General features: G+C 40.8%; 1 protein-coding gene across 4 annotated transcripts in view; it reads left to right on the top strand.

The window, feature by feature from the left end:
- Positions 1-23,862, top strand: part of Ago1 (argonaute RISC component 1) — a 43,818-nt gene that overhangs the window by 14,180 nt on the left and 5,776 nt on the right. The window contains exons 9-18 of one of the 4 annotated variants that reach the window (XM_070008757.1): positions 6,526-6,645; positions 6,992-7,123; positions 7,248-7,381; positions 12,797-12,981; positions 16,514-16,673; positions 16,858-16,948; positions 18,201-18,395; positions 21,684-21,737; positions 22,828-22,962; positions 23,530-23,631. In XM_070008757.1, the coding sequence (XP_069864858.1) occupies positions 6,526-6,645; positions 6,992-7,123; positions 7,248-7,381; positions 12,797-12,981; positions 16,514-16,673; positions 16,858-16,948; positions 18,201-18,395; positions 21,684-21,737; positions 22,828-22,962; positions 23,530-23,631 (1,308 nt within the window). The remainder of the gene's footprint in view (positions 1-6,525; positions 6,646-6,991; positions 7,124-7,247; positions 7,382-12,796; positions 12,982-16,513; positions 16,674-16,857; positions 16,949-18,200; positions 18,396-21,683; positions 21,738-22,827; positions 22,963-23,529; positions 23,632-23,862) is intronic. The other 3 variants (XM_070008758.1, XM_070008759.1, XM_070008760.1) reach the window with 3 other exon arrangements.

Consider the following 23,862-nt stretch of genomic DNA (forward strand, 5'->3'; position numbering starts at 1 on the left):
CTTAGTGGGGCTGGGAAGGTGGCTCAGTGGTAGAGCGCTTGCCTTGCATGTATGAGGCCCTGGGTTCGATTCCTCAGCACCACATAAGCAGAAAAAGGTGGAAGTGGCACTGTGGCTCAAGTGGTAAAGCACTAGCCTTGAGCTGAAGAGCTGAGGGACAGTGCCCAGGCCAGAGTTCAGGCACCATGACTGGCCAAAAAAAAAAAAAAAAAGAAATGTGGCTTAGTGGTAGAATGCTTGCCTACAATGCATGAAGCCTGGGTTCAATTCCTCAGTACCACCTAAACAGAAGAAGCCAGAAGGGGCACTGTGGTTCAAGGGATAGTGCCCAGGCCCTGAGTTCAAGTCTTAGGACTGGCAAAACAACAACAACAACAAACCAAATAAGTAAATTAGTTTGGGTCAGGGCAGAGATAGCAGATACCCATACCCATGTTCTCTTAATTTCTGTTTCCCCATTTAGAGTTAGGGATTCTAAGTGACCAGGAGTAACATACTTTATTTTAAAGAAAATGGAGATAACTATTACCTATAATGTACATTCTATTTCTCTGATGGTTAATGTATTCCTTTTGAAAAAGTTGTAAGAGGGGCTGAGAAGGTAGCTCAGCGGTAGAGTGCATGCCTTGCAAGCACAAGACCCTGGGTTCGATTCCTCAGCACCACATAAACAGAAAAAGCCGGAAGTGGCGCTGTGGCTCCAGTGGTAGAGCACTAGCCTTGAGCTGAAGAGCTGAGGGACAGCGCCCAGACCCAGAGTTCAGGCCCCATGGACCGGCAAAAAACAAAAAAACAAAACAAAACAAAAAAGTTGTAAGAACTGGAGGTGTGGCTCATGTGGTAGAATACCAGATGTGAGCAAAAAGGCCAAAGGAATACAAGGCCTTGGGTTCAAACCCTAGTGCCAGCAAAAGAATGAAAGAGAGAAAGAGGGAAGGGCGAAGAAGGAGGGAGGAGGAGGGAAGAAAGGAAAGAAGGGAAGGAAGGAAAAATTTTAGCTGTAAGACATGTACTTTTATATTACAAAAGAAATACTACAATACACTTGGAAATATTGCAGTTAAAGTATAATAATGCTATTTAAGTTGTGGAAACATGCAGAATCACTGGGTTGTGTTTGGTTTGGTGTACTCTAAGTAAAATTTTTAATGAAAAACTACTGCTGACAGCTTCATTGTCTGGTCCAGTGTTACTCAAAAAGTATGATCAGCCGGGTGCTGGTGGCTCACGCCTGTAATCCTAGCTACTCAGGAGGCTGAGATCTGAGGATCGCGGTTCAAAGCCAGCCCAGGCAGGAAAGACCGTGAGACTCCTATCTCCAATAAACCACCAGAAAACCGGAAGTGGCGCTGTAGGTCAAGTGGTAGAGTGCTTGCCTTGAGCTGAAGAGCTGAAGAGCTGTCCAGCACCCAGGCCCAGAGTTCAAGCCACACGACTGACCAAAAAAAAAAAAAAAAGTATGATCAGTGTACCAACAGAATAGATATTACTTGAGAGCTTCTTTTAAATGCAGAATCTCTACCCATTTATACTGAGTCAGAATCTGTCTTTTAAGGAGGTCCAAAGGGGATTTATATATACATTAAAGTTGAAGGAACACTAGCCTACACTATCCCCGTTTTTACAGTAGCAGAAGTCAGATAGCTTAGACCGAAGTTCAAGCCTCCTGTGAGCTTCAAGCATATCACAACTAACCCAAGGAGAAAAGACCTTCAAAAGTAGTAGCTGCTGATGGCACAGAAAGGGGGAAGAAAACAATAATTTTTGAAGTATAAACAAGTTTTGGACTGGAGGCATACTTCAGGTGATAGAGCACTTGTCTAGTAAGTGGAAGACCATAGATTCATTCTCCAAAATTGCAATGGGGAAGTAGACCCACAAGTCTTTAGGGACAATTCCAGCTGAGAGCTGTTACTATATATTGTAAGCTGAGATCTGCTAGCAGATTAACATGATTTCTGCTCATTGTTGTTTTGTTTTTGTTTTGATGGTACTGGGGTACATGCTTGCTAATCAGTCATTGTACCACTTAATGCCCTAGCCCAACAATAGTTCTGTTTAAACAATAGTTTTCAAGGTGATTAATTCATGTAATGATTATCTCTTGATTCATTATGCTTTAGTATGTGTTATAAACTCTTAAATTCTGGGAATATAGAGATTTGTAAGACAGACAAGATTCTTGCTGTTATGGAATTTATATTCTGGAAGGGAAAGACAGTAAATATAACAGTAAAAAAAACACAGTTTTAGATGGTAGTAAGTGCTATAGAGGCAGTAGAGGCTCATGCCTATAAGCTTACCTGTTCAGGAGGCTGCAATCTGGGGAATGGTGGCTCAAAGTCAGCCTGGGCAGAAAAGTCTACAACAGTGTATTTCTAATTAACCAGCAAAATGCCAAATTAATAGGTATGGCTCAAGTTGTAGAGTGTCAGCTCTGAGCAAGAAGGTCAAATGAGAGTTTAAGGCCCTGAGTTTAAACCTTGCCAGCCCCAAACAAAAATAATAAAACAGGTTAGGCCAGATGTGGTATAGTAGTATACTTTATATGTGTGTATAATTATGTTTAACATCTTGAGGATGTGCCAGACTGTTTCCCAAAGTGTCATTGCTATTTTACAATTCTATCAACAAATTAATAAGGTTCAAAGTTTTGGTCAGGTTGGATTTTACTCTAATCATAATAGGAATCTATTGGAAGACTTTGAAGTAGAACAATGAATTACTTGAATCTTCATAGGTAGAAACTAGAAATAGCCTCCAATCCAGTTCAACAGTTTCATTAAATTGTTATCCAGTAACACTGAAAGGCTCAGCAAAATGATTTGTTCATATTTAAATAGTTCATTCCTGCTATTGTCCTTTTTTTGTCATATTGCAGTAAAATATGCATTACATGAAATTTACCATTTTAACAGTTAAGTGTAGAGTTTTGTGGCACTAAGTATGTTTACAGTGTTATATATCACCACTCTTCATCTCCAGAAATTTTCACCATCCCAAACTGAAATCATACCAAGGAAATAGCAACTCTCTGCATCTCTCCCCTCTAGCCCTAGCAATGACTATTCTACTTTATGTTTCTATGAATTTGAGTATTCTAGGTAATGTATATAAATGGCATCGTTAATATTTTTCCATCTTAGCCTAGCTTATTACTCTTAGCATATCAACAAGATTCATTCATGTTGTGGGATCTTAGAATTTCCTGCTTTTTTTTTTTTTTTTTTTTGGTCAGTCATCGGGCTTGAACTCTGGGATTGGGTGCTGTCCCGGCATTCTTCAGCTCAAGGCTCAACACTCTACCACTTGAGCCACAGAACCACTTCCGTTTTTCTGGTGATTTATTGGAGATAAGAGTCTCACAGACTTTTCTTCCTGGACTGGCTTCGAACCTTGATCCTTAGATCTCAGCCTCCTGACTAGCTAGGATTACAGGCTTGAGCCACTGACGCCCGGCTTCCTGCTTTTTTTTTTTTTTTTGCCAGTTCTAGGGCTTAAACTCAGGGCCTGGGCGCTGTCCCTGAGCCAGGTTGTGCTCAAGGCTAGTAGTGTTCTACCACTTGAGCTATTGTACCACTTCCAACTTTTTCTGAGTAGTTTATTAGTGATGAGAGTCTCATGGACTTTCCTACCTGGGCTGGCTTCAGCCTCCCAAGTAGCTAGGATTATAAGTATAAGCCATTTGCATTTCCTGCATTTTTAAGGGCTAAATAATATTTCTCTGGGGGCTGGGAATGTGGCTTAGTGGTAAGAGTGCTTGTCCCGCATGCATTAGGCCCTGGGTTTGATTCCGCAGTACCACAAACACAGAAAAAGCCAAAGTGGTGCTGTGGATCAAGTGGTAGAGTGCTAGGATTGAGCAAAAGAAGCTCAGGGACAGTGCCCAGGCCCTGAGTTCAAGCCCCAGGACTGGCCAAAAATAAACAAAAATAGTATTTCTTTGAATATGTATACTACATTTACTTTAAATTTTTATCCACTGATAAACTGTAGCTACTGTAATTCTGCCATGAACAAAGGCGTGTCTGTAGCAGGTGTATATATACCTATTCAAGCCCCTGGTTTTTTTCTTCTGATTCCATACCTAAAAGTAGATTACTAGTTTATATGGTAATTTCTTTCTTTCTTTCTTTTCATTTTTTGTCCTCGGGCTTAACTGTGAGCCTGGGTGCTGTCCCTCAGCTCTTCAGCTCAAGGCTAGCACTCTACCACTTGAGCCACAGCGCCACTTCTGGTTTTCTGAGTGGTTTATTAGAGATAAGAGTCTCTTGGACTTTACTGCTCTGGCTAGCTTTGAGCCATGATCCTCAGATCTCAGCCTCCTGAGTAGCTAGGATTACAGGCGTGAGCCACCGGCTCCAAGCTTAAATCTAAGGATTTTTTTTTTTTTTTTTTTTTTTTTTTTGCCAGTCCTGGGGCTTGAACTCAGGGTCTATGCACTGTCCCTGAGCTTCTTTTTGCTCAAGACTAGCATTCTACCACTTGACCCACAGTGCCACTTCGGCTTTTTCTGTGTATGTGGTACAAGGAATCAAACTCAGGGCTTCATGCATATTAGGCAAGCCACTAAGCCACATTCCTAGCCCAGTAATTTTTTTTTTTTTATTGTGAAAGTACTGTACAGAGGGGTTACAATTACATGGGCAAGATAATGAGTACGTTTCTTATCAAGCATTGTAGCCTCCTCCTTTGTTTACCCTTCCCATCCCTTCCCAGCCTCCCCCCGGGCCCCCCTACCAGTAATTTCTTTTTAAAAAATATTTTTATTATCTTTATATAGTTGTAGAAAGGGGTTTCAATTCAAGATGTCTATTTATGTGTACAATGTATCTTGATCAATGTCACCTCTCCGTAATTCTTTGCTTCTCCTCTTTCCTGCCCCCTCATGTTGCCTTGTTCCATTCTCATGTATGTATCCTACATTTGTTCACCCTCCTCCTTTAAAGCCTTATGCTCTTCAGAAAAGACCTATTTCAGTTTCCAGGTATTCATTTTGTTAAGCTGTGGGTTAATTGCTCCACCTCTGTGTATACCATACTTCACTCAATTTGATTGTATATATATGTATATTGTCCTGTATATATTTTCATATGTAACTATATTTAAGTTAACTTTCACATTCATATGGTAATACTATGTTTAATTTTTTTGAGGAATCACACAGCATTTTCACTACCATGTCTGTTACCAGTTACCATTTTATCACACCCCTGTTTTAGTCTTGGTAGTGTTAATTTTATAGCTGAAACCATCTATTGATAGTGCTATAACTTTAAATCACCTTTAAAACAGTAAATTTTAATAATTTTGGATGTTCCTTATGAATTTGTTATTTTGTATATTCTTTAGACTATGGAATTAAAAGCAAGTGACTTTGGCCTGGTTTTCCCTCCCATTGCTTATCGTAAACTCTAGGAATAAGGACAACAGCTAGTACATAGAGAACATTGGCCTCATGTAAACATTTCATTGCATCTGAGTCTCCACAACAATATGAGATAGCTCATATTTTTTCTCATGTCTGAGATAAAAAGAAGCTAAATCTTAGCTGGGCATCAGTGGCTCACACCTATAATCCTAGCTACTCTGGAGGCTGAGATCTGAGGATCGCTGTTCAAAACCAGCCCAGGCAGCAAAGTCCATGAGACTCTTATCTCCAATAAACCACCACCAGAAAACTGGAAGTGGTGCTCAAGTGGTTGAAAGCTCGCCTTGAGCTGAAGAGCTGAGGGACAGTGCCCAGGCCTAGAGTTCAAGCCCCGTGACCTACAAAAACAAACAAACTGAATCTCAAGAGTAGTGAAGAGATCTGCTCAAGGTAACTTCACTTAGAAATGCAAAGCTCAAAAAACAAACAAACTGAATCTCAGAGTAGTGAAGAGATCTGCTCAAGGTAATTTCACTTAGAAATGCAAAGCTTCGGCTGGAAGGGTGGCTCAGTGGTAGAGTGCTTGCTTGCCTTGCATGCATGAGGCCCTAGGTTTGATTCCTTAGCTCCACATAAGCAAAAAAAAAAAACAAACGGAAGTGCTGCTGTGGCTCAAGTGGTAGGGTGCTAACCTTGAGCTGAAGAGCTGAGGGACAGTGCCCAGGCCCAGAGTTCAAGCCACAGTTCCATTTTTAGCTTTTTGGTGGTTAATTGGAGATAAGAATCTCATGGACTTTCTTGCCCAGACTGGCTTTGAACCTCAATCCTTAGATCTCAGCCTCCTAAATAGGAAGATTATAAGATGTGAGCCATGGCTTAATTCCATTTTCAATCTCCAGACAACTCCATAAAATTATTATTAACATATACTATCTGATCCCAAATCTGGTTTTAGATACCAAATTCTTAGCAACAAGGAAGTAGTACTCCCTTTTGTTAATATACACATATTCTTGGACTTACACATCAAGTAAATCTCAAGAATATATGCATATATAGCCATTGTGTAGTCCATTTACAATGGTTTATAGTCAAGATTTCGGGTTGATATCCTATATTCAAGCCAGAGCTACCTGCCTTTCTCATTTTCTCAGGTCTGTAACATAGTGGCTGGACAACGCTGCATTAAGAAGCTGACAGACAACCAGACTTCAACTATGATAAAGGCTACAGCTAGGTCGGCACCAGACAGACAGGAGGAAATCAGTCGCCTGGTTAGTGGAGCTGTAGAGAAATGATTGTTTATTTACCCAGCCTGTAGGGGCCTTGAGAGTACTTTAATGCTGTACTCAAGGAGAACCCAGGTCTGAATGTGTTGCCTGTAACTCCATTGGGTTGTTCTTGCTTCTTGACCCTTTAGTTATTTTGCTTCTCTTTCCCCTCCTTTATAATTTCCTTCATTATCGACTTCTATTTCTTTTTATTCTCTACCTGTCCTCATCTTCACATTCCTTTTTAGTGCTATTTCTTTGTAGTTTCAGCTTCTCCTTAGAACTTACTCCTCAAGAGGGTGATTGCCAGACTACTGCTTTCCTGAGATTTCCTTATTTTGCTCTGTAGATGAAGAATGCCAGCTACAATCTGGATCCCTATATCCAAGAATTTGGAATCAAAGTGAAGGATGACATGACGGAGGTGACAGGGCGAGTGCTGCCGGCGCCCATCTTGCAGTACGGCGGCCGGGTGAGCAGGGTCAGGGCCAGACAACATCTCTGGGGCATATGGGGGTGGTTGGATTGTATAGCCAGGGGCTTTTGCTCCCTACCCACTTGGCTCTATTGAGGCTCACCTGGGCGCCCCCTCTGCCTATCCCCAGAACCGGGCCATTGCCACACCCAACCAAGGTGTCTGGGACATGCGTGGGAAACAGTTCTACAATGGTATTGAGATCAAAGTCTGGGCCATCGCCTGCTTCGCACCCCAAAAACAATGTCGAGAAGAGGTGCTCAAGTAAGGAGGGTTGGGTGTGGGGTTGGAAGTGTGGGAAAGACCTCAGAGCCACTGTTCTTGCCAACCCAGAGGTCAAGATTGATTTATAGTCTGCTCTTTTGTCTTGACTCAGTCTGCTTTGTCCATTCTGGTTCACACTGTTCCTTTTCTGTCTCTAATAAAAGCCATAAGGAGACTTTAGTAGTAGCAGTAGTAGTGATTATTATAATGTTTATACCAACATTGTACTTATGTACCTCACTTGTGTTTCTTTCTCTCTCTTTCTCTCTCTTTTTTTGTTTTGATCAGGGAGTTTGAACTCAGGATTTGGGTGATGTCCCTGAGTTTTTTTTGCTCAAAGCTAACAGTCTACCATAACTTGAACCCAACTTTACTTCCTGGCATTTTGGTGGTTAATTGGAGCTAACAGTCTCATGAACTTTCCTGCCTGGGTTGGCTTTTAACTACAACCCTCAGATCTCAGCCTCCTGAATAGCTAGGATTATAGACATGAGCCACTAGTGCTTGGCTGTTTCTCTTGTTTTGTGTTCATAGAGTAGGTAATGATATTCCCAGTTTTGGGAGACTCAGGGTTAAAAAGGTTAAATAACTTGTCCAAAGTTTGCACATTAAGAACATATTAGAATTGATACCAAATCAGATCTCAGCTTCAAAATTTGTGTTTCTAATTGGGAACAACAACAAAAAGTAACTGTTTTAGCTGGTCCTCTAAGCTGTGCTTTATGAATAGAATTTGTTCACTCAGGTCCAAGTGGCCTGAATTAGGAGACCATAGTTAGAAGAGCATCATCATGTCTAAGGTGCTGGTAGTAGATAGCAGAAAAGAGGAAAATGATATTACCAGATGGCTCAAAGCTCAGTGGCAGAACACTTGCCTAACTTCTCCGAGAACCTAGGGTTCATCCATTTACTGCAAAGTATAGGTTATGACAGGCTCTGTCATGGTGGCATGTACCCACAGTCCCAGCCACAAGTCTAAGACCACTGTGGGCAATGTAGTAAGGCCCTTCTCAAAAAAATAAAAAGAAAGTTCTTACTTTATATCAGATGGTTTAACAAAACAGGCTGGAGGAATAATGGCTCTAGTGAGTGAATAAATAAATGAAAAAATGCACAGACATTTCCCTTTTTTATTGTACTATGTTAAAAAAAAATCACAAAACACACTTATTAAAGTGTATGGTGTTGTATCTGTAGATGTAGAGTGGGATCACTGTATTCTGGGAATGTGTAAGAGTCAGTGGAGCTGACCATTTTGGTGTGATGAAAATAATGGAGACATATGGCCCTTGTGGCTTGAGATAGCCTTGATGTCTTGGTAATCAGTTCTAGCAGCTCTTGAAGGATTCAGTGACAATGGGCCTGGCTTCTCCTCTCCCTACCGACCTACCATATCCAAATATATAGCCATCACCATCACAAATTGTAGTTTATTTTCAAAAGATTTTTTTCCCTCTTTTTCCTCCTCTTTCCTCTTCTTTTTCTACCTTTTCCTGTTTCTTTGCTCCTTCCTCTCTCTTTTTTCTTTCTTTCTTCCTTCCTTTCTCTCTTCCTCTCTCCTTCCCTTCTTTCCTTCCCTTCATCCTTCCTTCCTTCCTCCCTCCCTCCCTCCTTCCCTCTTTCCTTCTCTCCCTTTCTCTCTCCCTCTCTGGCTCCATCCCCTCCTTCTCCTTTCTTTTTCCTTTTCCTTTTCCCTTTCCTTTCCCTCCTTCCCTTCTTTCCTTTCTCTCTCTTTCTTTCTCTCTTTCTTTCTTCATTCTTTCTTCATTTCTTTCTTTATTTCTCTCTCTCTTCCTCTCTTCTTCTCTTTCTCTCCCCTTTTCCTATTCATTTCTTTGTTTTTGGTGCCAGTACTGAAGCTTGAACTCAGGGCCTGGGCATGCACTGTCCCTAAGCTTTTATTGCTCCAGACTAATACTCTACTGCTTGAGCCACAGCTCTTTCTGGATTTTTGGTGGTTGATTGGAGATAAGAGTCTCACTAGACTTTTTCCTTCCTAGGATGGCTTTGAACTGTGATCCTCAGATCTCAGCTTCCTGAGTAGCTTGGATTACAAGCATGAGCCACCAGTGCCCAGCTCCTGTGTTCTTTAGGTTTTAGCTTAAACCAGGGTACTTATTCCTTAACTTGATCTGGTATTGAGGGTAAGCCCTTAGCAATATTGGATGACTCTGCCTTTTTGCTATAGCTATCTCTTTGGTAACCCTGATCTATGTCTGTGTTTCTCTCTTTTTTTCTTTATTGCTGTATTAGGATTTGAACTCAGGGCTCTGCGTTTGCTAAGCAGATCCTCTACTATTTGAACCATGCCCCAGCCTTTTGGTGTGCTTCTCTTACCCTTGTGTCCTTCCCCACTTCTATTTCTTTTGGAAACTGATAAAACTAGAACTCAGACTTGCAAGGGGTTAATATTTTGGTCATCCTCTTCTCCCAGTGACTCTTAGATACAGGAGATAAAAATGAGACTTGAGCAGTAGGTCAGTGATGATACCCAGTTTGATGTGTGATTTAGGGCTACAAATAAAGATTTCTGAGTATTTAACCATGACAGTAAATGAGAAGATTTTCCAGGAAGAATGTGCATAGTAAGCAGAGGCTGAAAATAGAATTAAAAAAACAAAAAACAACCTAGTACATACACAGATTAAAGTCTCTTTACCTCTGTAGGAAGAGGGTATCCAAACAGAGAGAAAAGGCACTCATCTCACTGGAAGGAAAGAGAAGGCATCGTGGTTGCTATGGAGTTGTAGAAATTTGGTATTTACGTATGGATGAGAAAGTTTTTTCAACTCTCAAGAAAACAAAAGTTTTGGTTACCAATACTAGATACAGTATTCTGAGTATAGTTGGGAGTCAAGAAGACATAGGGAATAACCCACTATTAATGGAATCTGTTAACACAGTCTGCTACATGCATCAGCATTTTTGGTAGCTACACTACAGTTGTGTGCAACACAGAGAAATGGAAGAAATAACTCTTATTCATGTGAAGGAATGGTTAGGTTGTAGCTTTTTATTTTAATGTTTATTTTTAGGGAATGATAAATGTAGAGAACAGTATTAAAAACACTCATTTTGTCAAACTTTTTTTCAAAAATACACATTATAAATAAATTTGATATTCATTTGTATCCTCCATCCTAGTCTCATTCCTCCTTTATTTTTATTTATTTTTTTTCCTGTACCTATCCTGGGGCTTAACTCAGTGGCTAGGTGCTGTCCCTGAGCTTTTTTGCTCAAGGCTAGCATTTTAATACTCAAGCCACAGCTCTACTTCTGGCTTTTTTGGTGGTTATTTGGAAGTCTCACAGACTTTCCTGCCCTGACTGGTTTCAAACTGTGATCCTTCAGCTCTCTGTCTTTCAAATGCTAGGATTAAATTGACATGAGCCACCAGCACCTGGCTTATTCCTCCCTTTTGATGCAGTCATTTGTGAAGCATTATTATAGCCTTCCTATCCAATTTATATATTTTTAAAACTATACATATATAAAGGATTTAAATTTATTTTTTTATTGTCGGTCGTGGGGCCTGAATTCTGGGCCTGAGCACTGTCCCTCAGCTCTTCAGTTCAAGGCTAGCACTCTACCACTTGAGCCACAACACCACTTCCAGCTTTTTCTGCTTATGTGGTGCTGAGGAATCGAAGCCAGGGCCAGGCTTGCATGAAAGGCAAGCACTCTACCTCGGAGCCACCTTCCCAGCCCAAGGATTTAAAATTTTATTTTATTTGTTTTGTCATTCATGGGGGTTGAGCTCTAGACCAGGACACTGTCCCTGAGCTATTGCACTCAAGGCTAGCCTCTACCACTTTCAGCCACAGTACCTCTTAATGGTTTTCTGGTGGTTAATTGGAGATAAGCATCTCATGGACTTTTCTGCTGGGACTGGCTTTGAACCTCAATCCTCAGATCTCAGCTTCTGAAAATTATAGACATGAGCCACCTGTGCCCAGCTAATTTAAAATTTTAGATGAGATTACAAATACTTTTCTTAGTAAAATTATTGATATTTAAGTATTGTCTAATAACATGTCTAAACATTCACTTCCATTTTCAATTTTCTTTTTTTTTGTTGGCCATGGGGCTTGAACACTGGGCCTGGGCACTGTCCCTCAGCTCTTCAGTCAAGGCTAGCACTCTACCACTTGAGCCATAGCATCACTTCCAGTTTTCTGGTGGTTTATTGGAAATAAGAGTCTCACAGACTTTCTTGCCCAGGCTGGCAATCCTCAGATCTCAGCCACTAGCACCCAGCTTCCATTTTCTATTTGTATATTACTGTTTTTAATTATTTAGTTTTGTTTTTGTTTTCAGTACTAGGGACCAAACCCAGGGTCTTGTGCATGTTAGGCAAGTGCTCTATCACTCAACATTTTTGAATAAATACAAGATTTTTACAGATTTACTTATTTGTTATCCATTGTAATCCATCAGTGTTTTATATAGTTTATATTTACTCTCCTGCTTATATACCCTGTACCAAATTTCTTTTCCTTTCCCAGGGTAAAAGCCAGAGGAACAAAACTCATTTATGAATTGGCTCTTAGGCTTCAAAGCACCAGTTGGGGTATCTCAGTTGGGGTATCTCCTATGCTCCTAATCCTTTGAAACGACCTCTATTTTGAGCACAAAGGCCTTGTACTTAGACACTGCTTATTTGTTTGGGTATTTAATGGATTCCTGGTCTGTATAGATCCCAATCAAGCAGGATAAGTAGGAGCCATGGGAACTCCCATAGGTCCCTCCTCTGAGCCCCCTTAACTTCCTTAGTGTTCTCTCTAGTTAAACACTTAGCAAGTTATATGTTGTACTAGTTGATTATGCTTTTTTTTTTTTTTTTTTTTGGTTGGTTGTGATGCTTGAATTCTGGGCTTAGGCACTGACCCTGAGCTCTTCAGCTCAAAGCAAGCACTTTACCACTTGAGCCACATCTCCACTTCCAGTTTTCTGGTGGTTAATTTGAGATCAGAGTCTCATGGACTTTCCTGCCTGGGCTGGCTTTGAACCATGATCCTCCTAGCTCAGCCTCCTGAGTAGCTAGGATTACAGGTGTGAACTACCAACACCTGGCTTATAAATGTATTTTTTTATTATTATATGCTTTTTTTTTTGTCAGTTGTGGGTTTTGAACTCTGGGCCTAGGCACTGTCCCTCAGCTCTTCCACTCAAAGCTAGCACTCTACCTCTTGAGCCACAGCGCCATTTCTGACTTTTTCTGCTTATGTGGTGCTGAGGAATCGAACCCAGGGCCTCATGCATGCGAGGCAAGCACTCTACCACTGAGCCACTTCCCAACCCTTTATAAATGTATTTTTTAACACTAGCTGTAACTATATTTCATTTGTAATTATATTTCACTTTTGTCTCAAGTGAGACTTACTGCTTCCTGTCATGACCATGCTTGTGCTACAGGAACTTCACAGACCAGCTTCGGAAGATTTCCAAGGATGCAGGGATGCCCATCCAGGGTCAGCCTTGTTTCTGCAAATATGCACAGGGGGCAGACAGTGTGGAGCCCATGTTCCGGCATCTCAAGAACACCTACTCAGGGCTGCAGCTCATTATCGTCATCTTGCCTGGGAAGACGCCAGTGTATGGTACAGTTCTCTTGGAACAGTAATAATGATAGTAGCACTCTTCTAAGGCTAGTACCTTCCTGGGGACTTTTTACATGGAGGAGTCTAGAGAATTGTGGCTTTGGCCAGATATGTCTCTTAGTATCAGTATTCCTTTTATCCAAGAAGTACCATACTTTATGAATCATTGTGTCAGCCCATGGTTTGACTTACCTCCTCATACATCTTTCTACTAACATTCACTGGTATACTTTATGTACTGGGCTTTCTTCTAGGCTAAGATGGCCAGATACCTGTCCTCAGGAGTGTGTTATTAGGATAGCCCAAACAGAATGTGTAGTGTTTCTGCTGTTTTTTTGTTGTAATGACCTGGACATTTTGAGAGATTTCTCTCCTCTTTTCCTGTTTTTTATTTGTTTTTGGGGTGTGCGTGCGTGCGTGCGTGCGTGCGTGCGTGCGTGCGTGCGTGCGTGCGTGTGTGTGTGTGTGTGTTTAACTGAATAGGATTCTGGCTCCCCATTCCATTTTTTCTATTTCTCCTCTTTTAAAGACATTACTGTTCCTTTTACCTTAGTTCAGCTCCTCTGTGCTTGTGTTCCTAGTCCCTTTGAGACTTCATGCCTTTCAATCTTCAAACAGTATAACACGGTTCTACAAATTTGCTATCTCCTTTAACTTCCAATTGTTTTTCTTTGGATTTTGTTAATGAGTTCTCTATATTCTCTATGCTCCTATCCTCACCAGCTACTTACTCATTAGCTTCTTTCCTCCATCTTGACTACCTTTTTCCTCAGCTTCCTCTACAAAGGTCACTACTACCTTTATCACTTCTCCTATTCCTGTGATTTCTGCATTTTTCTCCCTAGTCCACCTTATTTTTTTGTCTTCACTAAAACTGCCAAGTATTCTTCAGTTTTCTGTCCTCTGCTTTCTCTCTTACTTTTTCATTCTATTGTTTCTCATTCATTTCACTGATTTCAGCCATTACCTATTGTTATAAGTTATAGTAGTAAAGTCATGATCCAACTCTTGAATCTTTTTTTTTATTCTTTTTTTTTTTTATTGTAAAGATACTATACAGAGGGTTACAGTTACATGAGTGAGGTAATGAGTACACTTCCTCTTGAACATTGTTACCCCCTCCATTGTTTTCCCCCCTACCATCCCCTCCCTCCCTCCCTTCACCGAGGTTCTTTTTTTTTTTTTTTTTTGATTGTGATTAAGTGATTACATAATTTCTGGAAATTCACAGTATTGTGGAATAATGATGCTCATTTAAAGTCATAAGTTCATTCTAACTTTCGTGGAGCAAATTGTCTATCACAGTCTGTAATATATAATGGTGCTCACATGTTATATACCATATATGTGATCAGCAGCATGGGGATATTTAGTAGTGGTTCAACCAGATGCAACTCTTGAATCTTAATTCTCATTAATCCCTTTAGCCTTTCTCTCTTCCATAAATTTAACTTTTCTTCTTAAGTCTTTGTTTCTTTCTTTTTTTCTTTTTTTGGTTGTGGGCTTGAACTCTGGCCTGGGTGCTATCATTGAGCTCTTCAGCTCAAGGTGATTGTTCTACCACTTGAGCCACAGTGCCACTTCCAGTTTTCTGGTGGTTAATTTGAGATAAGAGTCTCATGGACTTTCCTGCCCGGGCTGGCTTTGAACTGCAATCCACAGATCTCGGCCTCCGGAGTAGCTAGGATTATAGGCATGAGCCACCAGTGCCCAGCTCTTTTCAAGTCTTGTATAAGAATGCCAGATAAGACTTTTGTAACAATTATACCTAAATAAATAATAACAATCACAAAAATCCTTCTTCACTGATACCCATTCACTATTCCATCAGGTTTCAGGGCCCTAATCTTACCTTAATCTTTCTAGCTTTATCTTACAGTGTTCATTTGCCACATATACTAGAAATAGAAAAAACACTGTTCTGAATTTCAGTACTGGTTGTAACTGACTTAGACAAATTATACTGTGAGTTTTTTTTTTTTTTTTTTTTTGCCTGGGCTGGCCTTGAACATTAGTGCTCCCTATTTTGGTCTCTTAAGTAGCTGGAATTACATACATGATTCATTGTGCCCTATCATTATTGACTTTTTAAAAAAATATATAAGCTTTTTATTAAATAATAAAACAAATGAACATCTTAAATGTTCAGTTCAGTGATTTTTCACATAGTGTCACAACAGACTGTTAACCATCACTATCCCACCCCTACACCATGGCATCTAATTTTGATTTAAGGTGAATTATATTGTATGTACTTTTGTTGCATCTGGCTTCTTTCAGTTAAGTTTCTGAGATTCGTCCATGTTGTATATAGTTACCGTTTATTATATATTTTCCATCATATAAATATAACACATTTTAGCTTTTTTTTTTTTCTTTCTCCTTCAGAACTGGGGTTTGAACTCAGGGCCCCATGTTTGTTAGGCAAGTGCTGTACCACTTTAGCTGTGTTCCCAGCCCTGATGTATAGGTATTCTTTATAATACCTGTGCTGAATATGTATTGTTATTACATGTACCCTCTCTGCTCTGTGACTTGCCTCTTTCCTCCCTCTCTCCCTCCCTTCCTCCCTTTCTCCTTCCCTCCCTATCTCCTTCTCTTTCTGCCTGCCTGCCTGCTCTCCTTCCTTCCTTCCTTCCTTCCTCCCTCCCTAGCCATTTACCTAAATGATGTTGTTATTAGGATATCAGAAAAGCACTTCAAACTCAAAATGTCACATACACACTAGAAAATCTAGAAATTAAAAGTTATTCATGAAAGATATTTCCTTTTTACATCTAGTCTATAACTCAGCTCTTTACATATCTCTTGAGTCCACTTGTTTCTATCTCAGCAACTCAACCTTTTCTTTTGGTGTTGAGGATTGAGTTCTAAACACAAGTACCTACCACTGAATTATATCCTTAACCCAATAACTGTTCCCAAATCTCTTCTGCAGATCAGTTTAGTGAACAAATTTTGTTCTTCCCTTGCTCTCCTTTTTTTAGTTGACATGGCCTTCCAATTTCTCAAATATATTTAGCAGATAACATTTATTTATTTATTTATTTAATTTGAGCCAATATGTATCTCGGGCTTTCCTCAAACTCACTATGTGGTCCAGGTGGGCCTTGAACTCTTGAACCTCCTGCCTCAGCCTCCCCAGGTACTGAGATTATAGGCATGCACCACTATATTTGGTCAAGAATACATTTTTATTTTTGCATGTTGTTCCATGGCCTGGAATGCTCTCTCAAACCCTTCTCCACATTTTAGTTCAGTCATTACTTGCTCAAAAATAACCTCCTGACTAGGTTATTATCTCCTATTACATGTTCTCAAAGCTCCATGTAGTTTTTTGTTGTAGCATTTATCAGTGTTGTAATTTCACAATTTTTAAAATTAGTCACTAGATGGTAAGCACTTTAAAAGTAGGGATCTTATGTGTTTCTAGTCACCATTGTTTCCCCTGGTACTTCACGGACTGCCTGGCATTTACAAGGCATTTAGTAAATTTGTTGACTGCACTCATCATTTCTCTCCCTGTCTTTAGCTGAGGTGAAACGTGTTGGAGATACACTCTTGGGAATGGCAACACAGTGTGTGCAGGTGAAGAACGTGGTCAAGACCTCACCTCAGACTTTGTCCAATCTCTGCCTCAAGATTAATGTGAAACTTGGTGGCATTAACAACATCCTAGTCCCACACCAGCGGTATGAACTCTGTTGTTCATTTACTCTTGTCATGGTACCCTGCTGGGGATTGATGAAGAGTCAGGACTCTGACCAAACAGATTAAATCAGATATATAAGAGGGAAAAGACCAAAGTGGGTATCAGATAGTGCCAAGCAGTGAAGATCTAGTTCCTCACCATTGTATTTTCTCTTTCTTGCTCAGCTCTGCTGTCTTTCAACAGCCAGTGATATTCCTGGGAGCAGATGTTACACACCCCCCGGCAGGGGATGGGAAAAAACCTTCTATCACAGCAGTGAGTAATTCTTTCTTTGTAGCTTAACCCTCAAGACTGCACATGATTTTCATGCCTTAACTCTGGCTTCATAAAATGTATTTGCTGCTCAGTGTTTGTATTACCTGTAAAGCTAATGCTGTGTGGTATTGGTTTGAGGAGAAAAGAGTAGTGAGAGTATAATCTGTGGCCAGAAACTTGGCCAAGTCTTCCATCACTTTTGTTCTACATTTATATTTTTCTCTTTTCACATATATGTACATATCTTCTCTGAAATCCTTAAAGAATTCCAACTTAGTTATCAGGGCTGTCCTTTCCTCTTCACCCTTGATCAATCTAATAGATTAGACATTCTCTAGTTTTCTCCTCTTTTTTTGCTCCTTATCCCATAGAGCTTCCAAATTGCTTGAATCCAGCCTTCCTTTATCTCTTGTTTCTACCCTCATTTTTATTTTTTAGATATTAGTATTGTCTTAGTGTAAGGGAAAGCAAAACACTTCAATATATTTACTCCAGTTTTCTTTCTTAGCCATCCCTCCTTGGGCCATGGGCACTGTCCCTTTTGAAAAGGACATTATTTGCATCAACTAACTGCAAAAACACTTATCACTGGTCATAATTTCAGGGTAGCTTAGCATGTGAATGGGAGGGGGTAAACTTGGCGTAGGTGAAGTCACTGTTTACTTTTGTTGTTGTTGTTGTTGTGTTTTTTGTCTGAAATTAGGACTCAAACTCAGTATCTGGTGCTTTCACTCATTGGCTAGTGCCCACCCAAGCCATGCCTCCAATCAGTATTTTCTCTCTCTTTTTCTCTCTCTTTCTCTCTCTCTCAAGATAGAATCACTATAGACCAGGCTGGCCTCAAATTCTTGCTTTTTCTGAAGTCTGAGTTATAGGCTTTTTCTAATGTCTGCCTCAAGATTAATGTCAACTTTGTGGCATTAATGCCACCTTATCTGGCCAGTGTTTGACTTAGTAGTATTATATCTTTAATTATATATTTAATTTAATTAATTTTATCATATCTTTAATATTATCTTTAATACCCCGAAGGGATAGGGTAGGCCTTGCACAAGGTAGTATATGTACTGCAAGGGCAGTGAAAGCAGATATTACTGTCAGATTAAGTAAAACTTGCATTATGGTAGGATTAAAACTATGGATCCCAAGCTTCACTCCTTTAGTTACCATTTTCTTGCTAAGAAGTGTTTCTCCAAACGCACAGTCTGACTGAGGGATGGTGATATTCTGAAGGCTTTCTCTTGATTGTCAGGTGGTAGGCAGTATGGATGCCCACCCCAGCCGATACTGTGCAACTGTGAGGGTACAGCGACCACGGCAGGAAATTATTGAAGACTTATCCTATATGGTGCGTGAGCTGCTCATCCAGTTCTACAAGTCCACACGCTTCAAGCCTACTCGCATCATCTTCTACCGAGATGGGGTCCCTGAAGGCCAGCTCCCCCAGGTAGGGTCTGCAGTAGGTAGAAAAAAATGTTCATGTTGAAGCTAGAAGACTAGTTACTTCTACCTTCTTTATTATTGGTATGGTATACCACTACTTAGGACATTTTGGTAAATGAGATAGGCTTGGGGTCAAGGATCACAACTGATCTATAGATGTTGTAACTGAAAGCCTTTAGTCTATTTACTAGTTGGTTTATGTTAAAAGCTGTTTATACCAATAGTTCTCAAATGGTAATAAACCTCAACCTCACCCAGAGGGCTTTGTGTGCAAATATTGAATTTCCATTTCAACAAGTCTAGGCTGTAAGCTCTAGAATTGATAAGTCTATCAAGTTCCTAGATAATGCTGATGGTCCAGGACCTCCAGTTTCAGAATAAACGCTGTCAGCTTCCTTTTATGATGCTCTTCCTGTCTGGTCTCATTGCTAAGCTTCATATCCTGTTTAGACTAGTGTATGAACTACTCTTTTTTTTTTTTTTGGTCATGGGGCCTGAACTGTGGGCCTGGACTCTGTCCCTCAGCATTTCAGCTCAATGCTAGTGCTCTACTACTTCCAGCTTTTTCTTATGTGGTGCTGGGGAATCAAACCCAGTGCTTCATGCATGCAAGGCAAGCACTCTACCACTGAGCTACCTTCCCAACCCCTGAACTACCATTAAATACTATGTATTGGTCATGTTTTATGTGTTATGAACTGTGTTTAGCCCTTCATGTTCTATTTAGTGTTTATAGTTAATTGCTCTGGGAAATAGGTGACTGTTCTCATTTGGCCAATGAGAAAAGTAAGGCTGGGAAATGTTAATTTTTTTTTTTTTTTTTTTTGGGTCCAGTCTTGGGGTCTGAACTCTGGGCCTGGGCATTGTCCCTCAGCTCTTCAGCTCAAGGCTAGCGCTCTACCACTTGAGCCACAGCACCGCTTCTGGCTTTTTTCTTATGTGGTGCTGAGGAATCAAACCCAGGGCCTCATGCATGCAAGGCAAGCGCTGTACCACTGGATCACCTTCCCAGCCCTGGAAATGTTAATTTTTTTTATTATTATTATTTTTTATCGATTGTGGGGTCTGAACTCTGGGTCTGGGCGCTGTCTCTCAGCTCTTCAGCTCAAGGCTAGCGCTCTACCACTTGAGCCACAGTGCCACTTCTGGCCTTTTCTGCTTATGTGGTGCTGAGGAATCAAACCCAGGGCTTCATGCATGCAAGACAAGCACTCTATCACTGAGCCACCTTCCCAGCCGGTTAAATGATTCTTCATTGTCACTCAGGCTAATGAGTGATGGAACTGAGATTCAGACACATGGTCTTATTCCCAAGTCCATGCTCTTAATCATTATGCTCAGTTTTTTTCTAAGTTATCCATATTTGCTAAAATGCCAGATAGATGTATTTTATCACTTCTTTTCAAAAATGTCTAGTGGCTTCACATTCCCTTGGGTTCAAATTTTACTGTTTAGGAAAACACTGTTACTAAGCCTTGCCAGGTTTTCTATACCTTTACTTAATTCCTTATCTTAGTTTTCATAGTAGATTTATGAGGCAGATATTATTAATAACATTAATGGAGGAGGTAAAAGAATATCTAAAGGGATTTAATAATTTGAGGTTAATATAACATATGAAACTTGGTTTAGAAAAAGGAAGGAGTGACATTGTTCAAAAAGAAATTCTTAGCTGGGCACCAGTGGCTCACGCCTGTAATCTTAGCTACTCAGGAGGCTGAGATCTGAGGATCTCTGTTCAAAGCCAGCCCGGGCAGGAAAGTCCGTGAAACTGTTATCTCCAATAAACCACCAGAAAACCAGAAACGGCGCTGTAGCTCAAGTGGTAGAGCGTTTGCCTTTAGCTGAAAAGCTGAGGGACAGCACTCAGGCCCAGAATTCAAGCCCCAGGACCGACAAAAAAAAAAAAGAAATTCTTTACCTGACTTATTGTAACTGTAACCCCTCTGTATGTCATCTTTATAATAACCGTTAATAAAATACAGGCATAGTGTTTACTCAGGAGGCTGAGATCTGAGGATCTAGGTTTGAAGTTAGCCTGGGCAAGAAAGTCTGTGAGACATCTCCAATTAAGCACCAGAAAAGCCAGAAATAGAGCTGTGGTTCAAGTGTTAAAACACAATCTTGGAGAAAAAGGCCCAAAGACAGTGCCTAGCCCTGAATTCAGGCCCTAGGACCGGCATATTAAAAGAAAAACTACTCGGTTTAAAAACTATTTTTAATTGATTTCAAATAATTTTTCAAATTTCCTACCGTACAAGTTTGTTTTTGGCAGGAGAATGCTGCTGAGAATTGAAGGCCTTATGAATACTAAGCACATGCTGTATCCCTAACTGAGTACCCTGTCCCTACCCTGCAGTTTTGTCTTTCTATATTTGATATTCATGGCTGCAGGTAACTGTTGCCTATGATTATTGGCCTATGGTAGCTTCCTTAGCTTATCTTTTTTGTATGTGTGTGTACTTGAACTCCTGGCCTGGATGCTCTCTCTGAGATTTTTTTGCTCAAGGCTAGCACTTTACCACTTGAGCCTCAGCTCCATATCCATCTTTTTGTGGTTAATTGGAGGTAAGAATCTCACAGACTTTTCCTGCCCAGGTTGGCTTTGAACATTGATCTTCAGACTTCTCAGTAGCTAGGATAGCTACTCTATAGGTGAGAGACACCAGGGCTTGGATTCCCATTATCTTCTTGATCTTTAAATTGACTTAACATTAGATATTGTGATTTTATTTTATTTCATTAATTAATTTTTGTTGTTGTTGTTGGTTGTGGGGCCTGAACTCTGGGCCTGAATGCTGTCCCTCAGTTCTTCAGCTCAAGGCTAGTGCTCTACCACTTGAGCCACAGCGCTACTTTTTTTTTCCTGCTTTTTCTGCTTATGTGGTTCTGAGGAATTGAACCCAAGGCCTCATGTACGCAAGGCAAGCACTCTACCACTGAGCCACCTTCCCAGCCCATAGACATTATGATTTTAGTAATTTTTTTTTTCTGTGAACTCTGGTGTGTGTTTGTGTGTGTGTTTTAATGTCGGTCATGGGCTTAAAACTCTGGGCCTGGGCACTGGCCCTGAGCTCTTCAGCCCAAGGCAAGCACTCTACCACTTGAGTCACAGCACCACTTCCAGTTTTCTGGTGGTTAATTGAAGAGCCTCACAGACTTTCTTGCCCAGGCTGGCTTTGAACCACAATGCTCAGATCTTAGCCTCCTGAGTAGCTAGGATTACAGGCGTGAGCCACTGGCGCCCAGCTGAACTTTGGTTTTATATCTTTATGTATTTATTTATTGTCAGTCATGGAGCCTGAACTCTGGGCCTGGATGCTGTCCCTCAGCTCTTCAGCTCAAGGTTAGCGCTCTACCACTTAAGCCATAGCGCCACTTCTGGATTTTTTTTGGGGGGGGGTGTCCAGCCGTGGGGCCTGAACTCTGGGCCTGGGCGCTGTCCCTCAGCTCTTCAGCTCAAGGCTAGCACTCTACCACTTGAGCCACAGCGCCACTTCCGGCTTTTTTTTTCTGCTTATGTGGTACTGAGGAATCGAACCCAGGGCCTCATGCATGCAAGGCAAGCGCTCTACCACTGAGCCACCTTTCCAACCCAACTTCTGGCTTTTTTTACTTATGTGGTGCTAAGGAGTCGAACCCAATACCTCATGCATGCAAGGCCCTCTACCACCGAGCCACTTTCCCAGCCCTTATTTTTGTTTTATATTTCCCTTTTTGTTTTTGATTGTACTGGAGTTTGAACTCCTGCTCTTACTGCTGAACCACTTAAGCCCTGTCAATTTATGCTTGTAATTTTTTTTTGTTGTTGTTGTTAGTTGTGGGACTTGAACTTAGGGCCTGGGCACTGTGCCTGAGCTTTTTCAGTCAAGGCTAGCGCTCTACCACTTTGAGCCACAGCACCACTTCCATTTTCTGGTAGTTAATTGGGGATAAGACTCTAATCGACTTTCCTCCTCTGGCTGGTTTCAAGTGCTGATCACTGGATCTCAGCCTTCTGATTAGCTAGGATTATAGGCATAACCCACTGCCATTGGGCTCTAAAATATTGCTTCTTGCCTAACTTGATGCTTGGGCACAATCTACTTATGTTAGGCTTTTCATTGTAGCATGAATAACAAGTGGACCTCACCACATCTAGCTCTTTGTTAACAAGAGGTCTTGCACATTTTTCTGCCCAGGTTCCCTTAAACTATGATCTTCCAATTTAAGCCTCCTAGTTAGGATATCTTTTGATGCCAAGCCTTCAAGCCAAGATTTTATAGGAACATATTAAAGTTGATTTTGGCAAGAAGAGCCTATCATTGTTGAGTATCAGTTTTGAAAGGAGACTGCAAAAGAGTATATTGAATGTGTTAAACTTTTTAGTTTAGTATAGTGTGTAAACTCAAGAAGAGTTGTGTCTTTCTTTGTCTCCCTGCTCACACTGTGCCTAGATCCTCCACTATGAGCTGCTTGCCATTCGTGATGCCTGCATCAAACTGGAAAAGGACTACCAGCCTGGGATCACTTACATTGTGGTGCAGAAACGCCATCATACCCGACTTTTTTGTGCTGACAAGAATGAGCGAGTAAGTGAAGGATTATTGAGGTCTGTTTCCTTTGTCTTGACAGAGAAGTCCTTAAGATGAAGTCTGGGAATTTAGTTCTCTTCTATGGCATACTCTATGGCTTCCTCTTTCTTTTGCCTCTTGTAGTCCGTTCTCTACTACTCCCTTCCCTAAGTGTCTGCTTCTCTTCTTCTCTTGTACTTATTCTCCCTCCTCCTAGCTTCCTGACCTAGACCAGTTCCCAGAGAAGAGAAGTTTTACTTATTGAACTTTTCCTTTGTGCCACACGTTATACCAGACATTGTTTGAGGTGTCTTACAGGATCCTTCTGAAGATAGATATTATCATCTCAGAAAGGTTAAATGATATTAAAATCCAAAGCTAATAAATGGCATAATCATAACCTGAACATAGATCTAGTTGACTTTAGAAATCTATTATTTTCAAGACCTAGAACCCTCTAGATCTTGAAGATATAATCATAGGAGCTTATGTCGTTGTTCTTGGAATTCTGTGGAGTAGAATTCAGCCAAGGCCCTAGTTAGAGCCAGGAATATCTTGAGATCTCATTTGTGTTTGTCTTTGCAGATTGGGAAGAGTGGTAACATCCCAGCTGGGACCACTGTGGATACCAACATCACCCACCCATTTGAGTTTGACTTCTACCTGTGCAGCCATGCAGGCATTCAGGTAGCTGGGCTATGTCCTGGGGTTTCTATTGGGTTAACAATTAGTTCGTTATTCCCATTGTATCTAGAATGTGTCAGTTAACCCTGAGTGGTATTCACACCAGAATTGTGTTCTCTCTCTCTCTCTCTCTCTCCCCCTCTCCCCCTTTCCCTCACTCTCTTCTCCTCTCTCTCTTTTTCTCTCTCTTTTTTGTCATTCATCTTGCTTGAACTGTGGGCCTGAGGGCTGTCC

Source organism: Dipodomys merriami, unplaced genomic scaffold, assembly GCF_024711535.1.
Source record: "Dipodomys merriami isolate MVZ:Mamm:240054 unplaced genomic scaffold, mDipMer1.0.p SCAF_71, whole genome shotgun sequence".
Taxonomy (NCBI): domain Eukaryota; kingdom Metazoa; phylum Chordata; class Mammalia; order Rodentia; family Heteromyidae; genus Dipodomys; species Dipodomys merriami.